Genomic DNA, 13,094 nt, shown 5'->3' with positions numbered 1-13,094 from the left:
CATTTCCCTTCCAAATCCATACTAATTCTGGTATTTACCACTTTGCCAACATATTGGACCAGCTGGTTTCTCTTGGCTAAATAAAGAGCGTATCAAATGCAGCTAAGTTGAATGGTCAGGCACCATGTGTTTTCCTTTTAGGATTTTAGTGACATTGTCATTCGATAGTATGTGGCCCTCAACCAAACCCTCAGTTCCTGTAATCAGGATGAACGCCACACTCATGCCAGATATACAGCCTAAGCTCTCTCCCATAAGGAAGAGTCTTCCACACCCAGCAGGATCACCGTGATTTTGCCAACTAAGACATGTTTTGTTGATCCTTCAACAACATTAATGTCTGAAAACTTAATCCCTAACCTACCCATAACTTATCCCTAAACTCAGAGGGAAATGGTAGGTGAATAACACTGTTATAGAAGCACCTAACCCTGGCTATAAGCCTAAACTTGACAAACTGTAAACTTGTCCCTCAAATCTGATTGGTTGATTGGAATGTTGTTCCAGGTGATGTTGATCCAGGAACATGCTGTACTTGGTGAAATCAGTTTCATCTCCCAGCAGTGCCTTATCGCTCCCACTTCCATGTCTTTTTATGGACGTCCTGACCTGCTTTGAGCAGTGAGAATTCCATAGAGGAGTCTCACTGCTATACTAGGAGATCCGGTCTGGTCTGACAATGCGCATCTAAAATTCCTCTGGCCCCCTTTAAATATCGGCCCCTGATTGCTAATCCCCCAGAACAGCGAACTGGGAATGCTATTCTGTGGCTTGAGCCACACAGTGTCCCATTTTTTTTCCATGACATAATGTCTTATGTCACCCCTGAATGCATTGTGTAACAAATGTCTTTGTTACCAAAAGAAAATGAGTCAAGTGTTTAGCCAACCGCTGGTCATAACAGTCCTCTATTATGTCAGCTCTGCAATTACAGCATGTATTAGAGCCTACTCACTTTTTTTTTTTCAATAGTTTTTTGTCTCTTTTTCAGGGTGGCATGTATGTGTTTCAACTCTTTGACTACTATGCAGCCAGTGGCGTGTGCCTTTTATGGGTTGCATTCTTTGAATGTATTGCTGTAGCCTGGGTTTATGGTGAGTACAAGAAGTAAACAGAAACTGTAAGTCATAATGGGGAACTATAGCCGGCACTTCCCATGATTGGGGTACAAATTAGCGTGCCATTACTTTAAAACAATAAATCCTGTTACGGTCATTTAAAAACGCAAGGTTTGGTTCTATCCCACATTTTGTGTTCAATCCTGTTACTTCACGATTGTGATCCCTAAGAAGTACAAGTCATCTACAGCATGATCTCATGCCACTTTCTCAGAGTTTCCACAAATTCATTTGATAAACTCAGCCATTCAACCTTGTTATTGTAAGAAAAACAAATATCAAACAAATATACTTTTTATTAATTGGAAATACGAGTTTGTCAATAACTACAAATCAACATTTGACCTCTAACTAGCTTGCTCCTGCGGAGTAACAGAGTAATTTGAGATAAATCTGCAACCCTGTTACTGCATGATTTTCTCCCTATTACAAATAATCTTTAAAAATTGTTATACCAAAGTAGTAAAAGCCATTCGGACCCTTTCTACATCATGATCTTATGCCGCTTTCTCAGTTTTTAAACAAATTGAATGTTGACTTCAGTCTTTAAGCCATTCAACCCTGTTACCAAAGTTATTGTAAGAAAATAAAGATCAAACAATTATATATCCTTTTTTTTATTAGAAAAAATAGTTTATATATAACTGCAAATCAACATTTGACCCCCTAACTAGCTCGCCACTGCTGAGTAACAGATACATTTAGGCTAAATCTGCAACCCTGTTACGTCACGATTTTCCCTCATTACAAATAACTATCTTTAAAATTGTTATATTAAAAGAAGTAAAACTCATTTGTAACATTTCTACATTTGATCTCATGCCGCTTTCTCATTTTTTTTTTTTAAGGGATTGAATGTTGACTTCATTCTTTAAGCCATTCAACCCTGTTACCAAAGTTATTGTAAGAAAATAAAGATCAGACAATTATATATCCTTTTTTTTATTAGAAAAAAAGTTTATATATAACTGCAAATCAACATTTGACCCACTAACTAGCTCGCCACTGCTGAGTAACAGATACATTTAGGCTAAATCTGCAACCCTGTTACGCCACGATTTTCCCTCATTACAAATAACTATCTTTAAAAATGTTATACTAAAGAACTAAAACTCATTTATAACATTTCTACAATTTGATCTTATGCCGCTTTCTTTTTTAAGAATTGAATGTTGTCTTCATTCTTTAAGCCATTCAACCCTGTTATCAAAGTTATTGTAAGAAAAAAAATGCAACTTTTTCTGCTGAGTAACTAAATCTGTAATATGTCAGTACATGCCAACTTCCCTTGATAACAGAGCCACTGCTAAGGTGGATTAAGCCCTGCATTGCCTGTATTTCGGTTAAAATACTGGTATTGTTTACAATGCAGGATTTTCCTGATAACTTACTGCACTGTTTGCACAAATTGCAATAAAGTTTTTTTTTTATCGTTTTTTCCCAGCCAAGCCCAAACAAGACAATTGATAAGCTACTAATGTAATCCCCATCCTAAACAATTCAGTAACTTGGTTCCAGTCTATGTGCACTGTAGGATCATGTGTTTTGAATTTCATACCTGAACGCACTCCTTCTCTTCAAAAGGCGCTGATAATTTCTATGATGCGATTGAAGAGATGATTGGTTACAGGCCAAATCCCTGGATGAAGTGGAGTTGGACTGTAATTACACCTTTTCTGTGTGTGGTAAGTTCTTTACAGAGAAAAAAGTCCTTAAAACAGGCTAACTTGGTAGATTTATAGCATATTTATAGATGACCGTGAGAAATGCACACCCACAGATCTTCTTAGGCCCACTACACTGTACGTTTCCTAAAATGATGTGTTGAAAGAACCTATGAAAGAGTATTTTACACAGTTCAATTGGAGATTGTGTGCTTTTCCACCCTCCCCCACCTACGGCTACACATGCAAATACCGCTTTTCCGCTTTGGATTTGCTGCAAAAATCCGGCTCGCATCTCACTGTAACAGAGCTCCAGATGGGGTGACCATCTGCCTGGCCAACAGAATGAATGTAGGAGCTGAGGACGAGTGCAGGATTAGTTTCCATGAGATCATGAATGTTGTTTTTAGCATTTAACATTATAGGACTATAAGGAAAAACAAGAAATCCCTTCCTTATGTACAATCATAAAGCTTTTAAAGACATTCGAGATTCATTCTTAAATTAGATGGCTCTTTTGACGTGGAGTAACCCCGCTTAGTCATTTTGGAAACTTGGTGGACTCTTGCATGATCGAAATTATATAATTAAATTGCTAATAAATATAATTAATTTGACTTTTCTATCATTTTACATCTTTAAGAATGAATCTCACAAAGAAAAACATAGATCGTAATTCACCTCAAAACCCAAAAAATATTTGTACATATTTTAGGACCTATTATTAATTATATAAAATTATATTAAATAACTAAAATGTTATTTGTTACTATCAAGCATTGTTATTAAATAAACAGTACAAGTGTGCATTATAAATGCTAAATAATGATAAAGTTTATTTAATAAATTATTTATTATTATTAAATTGTATTAAAGATGATTATTAAATAACTAAATAAATCTACTAATGTTTTTTTATATAATCATCAATCATTATTAAACCAATAAATAGCAAAATAGCCATAAAAGTTATGTATTATTGATTAAATGATAAACAATGCTATTTATGTTATTTAATCAATTATAAATTGATTAATATTAATACATAGCAAATAAATAACTATAGTAATATTATTTTATTATTATGTATAAATAAATGGCAAGTATTATTGAATTAACTGAAACTGAATTAAAATGATAATACACAAATTTTATTTGTCATTTTACATTTATTATTATTAGTAGTAGTAGTAGTAGTAGTAGTATTAAATAGCAAATAAAATGTCCATAATAATTGTATTTAATAATAATAATAAACTGCTATTTATTTAATACATAAAAATATTATAAACAAAGTGTGTATTGATTAAATTATTAACTAAATAAAAAAAAGTATTTAATTTAAATAGCATTGTTTATTATAATTATTTTTAAGTTAATACATACTTTTGCTATTTAATTTTCAAATAAAATAATGTTAATAATAATTGTATTTAATTATAAACTGTTTATAATATTAATAAATAAATAGAAAATTATGTATTAAATTGTAAACTAAATTAAAATAATTGTAATAATGCTATTTAAATAAATTTAATCTTCGTTATTATTAATAATAATAATAATATTGTTATTAGTTTTGAATTCCAATATGATCTAGACAATTGTCATGAGATTCCTTGTACTGTCATATTGAGTGTGATGTGGTGACCCCCTGCTTTCTCTCCTTCTGCAGGGATGCTTTATCTTCTCATTGGTCAAGTATACGCCCCTGAGATACAACAAAGTCTACGAGTACCCGGATTGGTCCATCGGAGTCGGCTGGACCCTCGCCCTGGCGTCCATGATCTGCATACCTATGGTGGTTGTGATCAAAATCATTCAATCCGATGGACCCCTAATCGAGGTGAGTCACTCGCACCGACGACAAACCGCAGATTTCCCGTCCGCGAACACAGCCCAATAACGTCCCTTTCCGTGTCCCCCCAGAGGATCAAAGCCGTGGCGGCCCCCGTGAGGGGCGGGGCCAGTTCCTGCCCCCCAGAGTACCAGCCCAAGAGCAGCGAGCTGGCGCAGCCCCTGGATCCCAACTGGAACGGAGGCTTGACAAAGCCCACACACACCATCGTAGAAACTATGATGTGAACGCTCTCTGTGAGAGGATTCAAATGACCTGCTTTTCCATTATATATATATATATATACAGTATATATATATATGTGATTCTATATACACATATTAAAATATACTCTTTGTACTTTTGACATAGTCGTAGGACCAGGTTTACATTGCTACGCATCTGCACTAGGAGTCCTTGTTTTGTTTTTGTTTTTGTTTTTTTTCTACAGAGGAAGTCAAATTTTTCTGTCTGTATTTTTAATATTTGTATCATAATACTATTATATTACTATTATCGTCGCTGTTATTAGACAGAGAACAGATCGCAACCAGCAGTATCATGAACGTAGAACCATTGCCCGTTCTATTTTTGTAACTTTTATCTTGTACATATTAAAAATCGAACTGAATTTTAAATTCTAAAAAAACTTAAGGGCTCCGTAAACATGATTCGTAAAAAGTAACATTGGTGTACAACGATTTTCATCCTCGCCCATCGTGAACGGTCCTCTTTTTTTTTTAAAGGGATAATGACCCTGGATAGTTGTAGCTTTAAGCGTGTCCCAACAAACCGTTTAGGCTGGAGATTGTGCTGTCGGAAGACCCTGCTTGTTTTCAATGCACTATACAACTAGGACACTAGATTCTCCACAATGGTGCAACCTTTAAAAAGGACAGTTTGCGCAACAAAAAACCAACAACAACATATCACTTTTTTTTATTTTGAGGGGGTCGGGATGTGAAGCTGCCTGGCAAGATTTTAAAACCACGTAGAATTTATATTTTGCGTTTGTATCAAATCTGTTTCTTTTTATTTCCAATCACATTTTTGCCTTTTTGTATTCAAAAATATCACTGTATTCTCAATAGATCTCATCCACAACTATTAATCGATCGACGAAGAAGAAAAAGCTTGCTGCGAACTGTAATGTGCAATACTTTGTAGAACGATATGCATTGTCTTTCAAAAAAAGTTGGTACTTGGAAAGTGTGGAATTACGTATGATTTATGAGCGGTTGTAATATGTCAGAAACAATGAACAGGGGCCAATTTAAGCTGCCGTACACACGGCATGCTGAAATAACACCAAAAACTCAATGCAGATCTACTTACTGTGACAATTTATACTTTTTATTTTATTTTATTAGAAAGTAAAGCTGAAATCTAAGGTTTATGCCAATGTTATGGATTAAATTTATTGGATTTTAATATTATTTTTTTGGGACTTGGCCAAGTTAAACAAAACTGTAGCCAATCGCAAAGGGAGAGGCTCAATTGATCTCAACAGCTTCTACCTTGGTACCTTTGGGATACTTTTATTAACTGCGAATTACAATGTAAATGTTGAAAGAGGCACAATTTCTTTAGCAATACAGAGATTTTAATTTGCAGTCTCAGGGTGTGTTTTAAAAGACGGAGACTGATTTCCCACTGTTGCACGTCTCTTTGAACCCTTCCATTTTTGAAGAGGAGCTAAAGGGGGCCGTGTTTATATAAAAGTAATGACTAGAAATGTTTTATTTTTTTATTTTTGAGGATATCTGTAAGTAAAAAAAAAAAAGCAAGTGTATATCAACAAACGATTTTACAGTACCCAAAAAAAAGAGAAAAAAAGTCAATAAAAAAAAAAAAAAAAGTTTTTATCTCTTAATAAACATTTATCTTTTAAAAACAGTGATTTTGTTGATTTGTGATTCTTATGTTAGTGATAATCATGCTGAAAGTTGGGGAGGGGGACTTTTGATTTGGGTCAGTAAGCAACCGCACGCCTAGCAACGCCTTAGCAACCATCTAGCAAACACCACTCACATTTTCTACTAAGTAAAGTAGTATTTCTTTAAAGTTTGATTGTATTTGGTTATATAAAAGGAGGTAATGTTTGTTTGGCCCAATTTCGAGTGTTTTCCCCCACTGACCTCAGCATCTTTCACCACGGTAAATATTGAACTTTTGGCTGCTTACCATGACCTACAAACAAAAATAAACTAAGCACATGGAAATACTGCTAGTGAATGGAAGGAATGATGAATCGTTATGGCACTGTTTGGTCTTAGAGGAATCTATCTATCTATCTATCTATCTATCTATCTATCTATCTATCTATCTATCTATCTATCTATCTATCTTTATTTATTATGTAAACAAACATCTCTATTTCTGACAATATCAAAAAATATCAAATGTAGATCACAGTCAAACAGACATTTCACTAACCATTAAAGTTAATTCAAAAGTCAGAAATCATCATTTTACCTCACACCAAAGAAAAGCTCGTGAACTAGTCCTGTTGGATGAGGACGTTACCATGGCAACAGCTGCTCCAGTGCGCTCTGTTCGGTTCACGATCGGGAACATCAACATTTTCTCATAAATGTACACATTAACGCATCACAAAAATACATTTGACATGGCTAAAGGGGCACAGAAAAGCCATTTTGGTTATGCAACACGATAAGTGCCACAACAATTACCTTTAGACCACTGAAACTGGTTGTATAATTCACCAAAATTGATCCCGTGTGCATGTGTTGTGCAGCTCAACACCCACAATTCCCTTTCAGAAATAGCCCTGTCCATTTCCCAGGTGTTGAAAAGTGCGTTTCGAGAGGTAAGAGGATAAAACAGAACAGCATTTCCAAAGGTCTGGCTACTTGACAAACTCACCAGTAGGAAAAACGTCACCAGCAAATCTCCCGCAGAGACTGTGGGTTTAAACCAGGTCCTATGGGAGAGAGAGCACAGTGCATATTTACCAGGCTTACCTCTGCTCTATTTGGACATGTTACAGCTGACATCAGTGTAAAAGTCTCACACCTCCAGTTTTGTGACAGGTGTTCCTGTCGAAAGTCCTTCAAACATTCACTCATTTCAGAGCCCCTGGAAGCAGCTTGTGATCTCATTAGATGTCCCTGGTCATTGCTACTTCACTGCTGTCTTCTGAGATAAATCTGTACAGTGTATTTTTTTTTTGTAACAAAGGTTTAACAGTTTGCAGTGAATTGCAAAGCAGGAAAATGTTGTAATATATACTTAAAAAAATGATGATATGAAACAATATTATACAATAAGTTACAACAATATATGTTTTTACACTGCTTTAACTCATCAAAATTCAATTTTCAACTCAAAATAATCAAAGTTAAGCAATTTTAACTTTTTTATATAAGATTCAACCCATTTTAAGTCCGTTTATTATAATTTAAGTTGCAATTACTTAAACATCCAAGTTGATTATACTTAAAAATTTAAGGCTGCAACTTTTCTTTACACTGTATATATACTGTATATAATATTAATGTATTAATATTAAATCTTAAAATGTTACATATTCATAATATCATTATAATAATAAAACTATATACTAATATAATCTAATAGCAGATTCAATATGGAAAGTGGACCTTCAGGATCAAGGCCGACTGATGTTTTCTGATTTTTATAAATGTATTCATAAATATCTGACAGAGTATAATAAAGTGGGAAATTTGAAACCTTACAAAACCTTATAAAACCGAAACTTTAACCTCTCCCTGACTTCAATGTTATAATTGTGATAAAATTTGTGTGAATTTGAATGAAATGGTGAATTTATGCACATACTGAATAAAAACTATTGGTTTTTAAAACATTTACAGTGATCAAACACATTGAATTTGACTCACAGTGGTGCATTTTACCTCTTTTATTCAGTTGTTTTTAGAAAAGGATATCATTAGCACATTCCCGTATCGATAAGGAATGGGTCTCAACACCAAACCAGTCTAGCCAAACCAGAATAGACTTGATTATCAGTTCTCTTTCGCCATTGTGCTTCAAATACGCTGTGGAAACAGCAATGTTTAGAGTTCATATAAAAATACTGTACAGAGAATAGAACTTTCATATTACACATTCAAAAATACACATTAATATCAATGCATACATCAGGAATTCAAAATGCATAGGGATGAACACATTTGGAGCTTTATAAAGCTTATGTAAAATCTTTTAAAAACCTTTCTCTGGTCTCAATATTGCACATATAAAAGGAATGATGAAGAGCCACTTGACTTGAAACATCACCTGTGGTGAGAACATGAAATACATATTTTTTCTATTTTTTGGAGCTGTGGTGGGACAACCTTCCCTCCTTGTTTACATATAAAAGGAACCCAATTGTCTTTCCTCCTGGAATAGTGCGTACATGTTAAAATACGTACACTATCATGGTTAAATGTCTCTGAAATGAAAACAGGCCCTTCTTTGAGACTTTGCTTGCTGGCGTTGGCCCGCATTGCAGCGACCTGCAGACAAAATGTGGTCTACCGCAAAGTAGATGTCAAATAGGAAATTTCAAATAAATAAAGGTCTTATTTTTTGCAGTCAGCTTTTGGAGGCAGTTGGTAGAGTTACGCAACCGGCAGGAAGGTAGTAGGGAGAAAAAAACCCAAAACTTAAAGGGGCCTAGGAGCGAGCCTTGGGTAGACTCCTAATGCGACGGGCCTGAACAGAGACTCTGATTGTTCAACAAAGTCTTGTAGAACAATGAGTGCTTTCTACTTTACTGCAAATAGATTTTGCTTGTGCTTTCCAACATGGTTGTAAAGACTGCAGGGTGAGGAAATAAATTCAGCTAATCCACAATTAATTACGGAGTATATAAGTGTTTTGGTGTGGACAGGACCACACTGAAGGAGAAATAACCCCCAGAAAAGTAGATTTTTAAGTGTGGGGAAACTGCTTGAACCACACAAGGGAAGTCCTAAAATGTAAAAGAAAATATTTTGTTGACTTTGACAAACCGGACAGGATACAGCTGCATTTTGGTTCCTGAAATGATATTTGCTTATGGTTATAATATGAACCAAGATACATCTTCAATGAAGTAGCTTCCATGTGGGTTACTTTTTATTGTTTTAAAGAGTAGTTCACCCCATAATGAAAATTATGCCATTATTTACTCACCATTGTTTTTTCGACACCAAGTCTGTGTAACAAAAAAGGAGAATTTTTGAATAATGTTCATGCCGCTCATTTACATACAACAACAATTCACGATGGCTCATGTCTGTCAAGTTCCAAAAAGCTTTGCGTTGAGACAAGTAAATAATGACATACTTTTGGATGAACTGTTCCTTAAGATTATAAAAACTATAACTTTCTTCATCTAGGATAAAAAATACTGTTTTGCTTCTGTCCCAACGACATATATTGGAATCATAACACTTTCAGTTCTGATTCCAATTAAAGACATGGTTTGTTTTCCAGAGTATTTGTATTCCAGAGTGTTCCCTCTGCATCTGCAATAAAACAAACAAAAACAATGGAACCAGTTCTGAAGTAAAACCGGTTCTCGATTCCCAAACCTAGCCAAGAAACATCCTGACAGCGGTTTTCTTTGAAACATCACATCCCATATATCTCGATTCAACAAATCTACAAGACAAACACAAAAAGGGATCAGAGACACACCCTCAAACAAGTTTGCGTCAAACTCTTTAACCTGTCAAATTCTTTCTGGCAAAAGAATTCTGCTAATTGTTTTGTGGGGTTTAAACGGTTCACATAGCAGTGGAATATTCCACAGTCCAACACACGTTATGACGGACGAAACTACACATCCTTATTTCCCCTTCAGATGTCAAGATATATTCCACCACAGCCCACTGTGACCATAAATCTCGGATTTTGAAACACTAGATAAATGTTTAGTGGAGGTCAATAGACTGCGGGGCCGCATGTCCACAGAGACGTGACCTTTGTAAAAGCTTAGTGGCCCACGAGCGAGGAACATGAGTTAACGATGTGCCGGCTTTACAAACGCTCCAAGACCAATGTGTCCGAAATAGCCCGTGGTGGAAACATGTGTGATATTTGGCAAGTGGTGGCAAATGGCAGTTTGGTGACAATCTACCGTGAAAGTACGTGCCCTTGAGTCCTGGATGTTTGCGGGGACTGGAGTGAATGCTACATTGTGGCAGCGGTTTGGGGTTAGAATATAAAGAGAGGTATGTGGAGAGAGAAGGTAGGGGGGTAACAGCACTTACCACGATAAGCTTTTCAAGAAGTCAATGACATGTCAAAGAAATCAGGGCATGTCAGACCTTGGTTTTATTGCTGCATGAGAGAGTACACGTGGCCGTTTTAGGATGTGGGTAATGGATGTACTGTACGTGCTGCTTACTAAAATGTGTTTGCATGTCATTATCACAGCTTCTTGTTTCTCAGGGAAGCGTCTCGAGCAAATGCACTTCACACAAATAGGGTACAAAATAGGTCCTACAGAAATGTAGATTTCAGTAAGTCAAACTAAAATTATGTCTTAATTTTGGACCCCATATAAAATGCTTAGAAAATGGTTCAACCCTGTTTTTTAAATTTTGCCAAAATTAAGCCATCACTTGGAAGAGGCTAGTAAGTTTGGGATGAAATGCTGGTTTGAAATGACTTATAACCGTATTTTCTTACAATAACAGAGTTGAACGGTTTAAGCTTGAGCAATGCAGTCAACACTAACATTAATGTAAAAATTTGGAAAACTTGAGTTATATTAGTTACTCATGTTGAAAGTGTCCAAATAATGTTGCTTTCTAGTGTTTAAAAAAAAAAAATTGTAATGAGGAAATTCATACAGTAACTGGGTTGCACACAAAATATAGGGAAAAAAGCTAAATACCATTTCTGGTAGATAAAAATTGTTCATTTAAAAAATATTTTGACTACAATTAAATGAAGTTAAAACATTTAAACAGATTGTGTCAATACCATGACATGATTATAATTGTTGGATTTAATCAAAGAGCTCAAGACCAGCCAAAATAAGTATTTTAAATGAGAAATAAACACATTTTGTACGTTTAAAATGTGCTATTTTATGTTTTATAATAGTTTATCTAACATATCTAATTGACCTTAGGATAAAAAAAATGGGAGTTTGTGTCTCTATTACATAAAAAAACAATAAAATGTGACACTAAAGCGCACCCTATTCATGGAAAATGCCGGTTACACTATTTTATGGTGTTCGAATTTACAGTGTAATTATTACATTTAATTATTGTGTAATGATAATTCACTACTTACTATAGGGTGTGGATAAGGTTAGTTGCATGTAATTATGCATAATTTATAGTTATTACTACAGTATGTAACGTGTAACAAGGACACTGTAAAATAAAGTGTTACCTAAATGTCTTAAACTCCTGAAAAATAAGAAACGTGATGTTGACACGATAGGCTGTGAAGTCTTTGTTGGTAATATCAAACAGCGACTTTCTTTTCAGAGCAGCAGGCAGTCACCTTGTGCATTGTTGTTGTGGCACTCATGGCCTGAAGTGTTTGTGTCTGACACAAAGACTAAATTAAGTTTGTTTGTTGGGAGTCCATACTGTTTATGCGTGTAAGGGACAAAGAATGGTGGTGTTTTTGTCTGTTTATAGTAGCAACGTGTGTTTGTGAGAAAGGACAATGTGTGCCTGAAGGTGTTCCTGCAGTGACTCGGCCGGGACTGAAACACAGATAAAGCTTCATTTGCAGTTTTGTTGTGTAAGTAAAAACACTTGCTACTGAAAATGGAAATGTAAGACACCAAAAAAAAAAAAAATGCTTCCGTCTAATAGCGATCTACTTCAAAAGCAGAATCATCTTCCTGTTTTGTAAACATTTGGACACAGTATGTTTTTTTTTTATCTGAAGAAAATAAATAAATAAAATAAAGCCAAACAAAATTAGCGAAAACAAAACACAAAACAAAAATGAAAAGGAAAGAAACAAAACAAAAAGATCAAACAAAATAAATGTTTGATTTGATGGGTGAAGTCCATGTGTTGTATGCATTGTAGTAGTCCCCAAAAAAACAAACAAACAATTGTTTACTTTTCTGTTTTTGAAAACTGGCTCAGATCCTTTCGAGTGTTGTAAGGAAAACTGGCTCAAATCTTTTTGTTGTACTGTTTCCACGATCTGGATATTTCAGTTCAGTCGAGTTTTGTAATGAACCCAGTGGATCATGGCTCCTTGTGATAGTCCGTTACATCGAAAAGGTCCGGTGCGGTCTTAGTCCGAGTTACCCGCTGGTCACAGGTCCAGCGTGCTGGTCTGGTGCTCGCGGGAATGGCCTACAGGGTTGAAGTGGGGATGGCAGTCGTGGGGCTGGGCGACCCCCGGCTGTGCTAACGGGTTTCGGCTGATCACCAGCTCCAGTTTGTCTCCGGCCTCTGTGATGAGGGGAACAGCCAAGCAACAGTCGAAATCTCGTGTCCGCACGTGGTTCAC

At 35.5% G+C, this 13,094-nt stretch overlaps 2 protein-coding genes across 14 annotated transcripts in view; one reads left to right on the top strand and one right to left on the bottom strand.

Moving 5' to 3' along the window:
• Positions 1-6,515, top strand: part of slc6a6b (solute carrier family 6 member 6b) — a 23,540-nt gene extending 17,025 nt beyond the window's left edge. For both annotated transcript variants that reach the window (XM_082137839.1, XM_082137838.1), the window contains exons 11-14: positions 992-1,094; positions 2,703-2,803; positions 4,458-4,628; positions 4,712-6,515. In XM_082137839.1, coding sequence (XP_081993965.1) covers positions 992-1,094; positions 2,703-2,803; positions 4,458-4,628; positions 4,712-4,867 — 531 coding nt within the window. In that variant the 3' untranslated portion in view covers positions 4,868-6,515. The remainder of the gene's footprint in view (positions 1-991; positions 1,095-2,702; positions 2,804-4,457; positions 4,629-4,711) is intronic.
• The window catches only part of grip2b (glutamate receptor interacting protein 2b), a 182,079-nt gene continuing 175,341 nt past the window's right edge, over positions 6,357-13,094 (bottom strand). For all 12 annotated transcript variants that reach the window (XM_082137800.1, XM_082137802.1, XM_082137796.1 and 9 more), the window contains one exon: positions 6,357-13,094. In XM_082137800.1, the coding sequence (XP_081993926.1) occupies positions 12,897-13,094 (198 nt within the window). In that variant the 3' untranslated portion in view covers positions 6,357-12,896.

Source organism: Leuciscus leuciscus (genome assembly GCF_965113295.1).
Source record: "Leuciscus leuciscus genome assembly, chromosome: 15".
Classification (NCBI taxonomy): domain Eukaryota; kingdom Metazoa; phylum Chordata; class Actinopteri; order Cypriniformes; family Leuciscidae; genus Leuciscus; species Leuciscus leuciscus.
The sequence above is the reverse complement of the archived record's forward strand: the minus strand, read 5'-3'. Positions and strand labels throughout refer to the sequence as shown.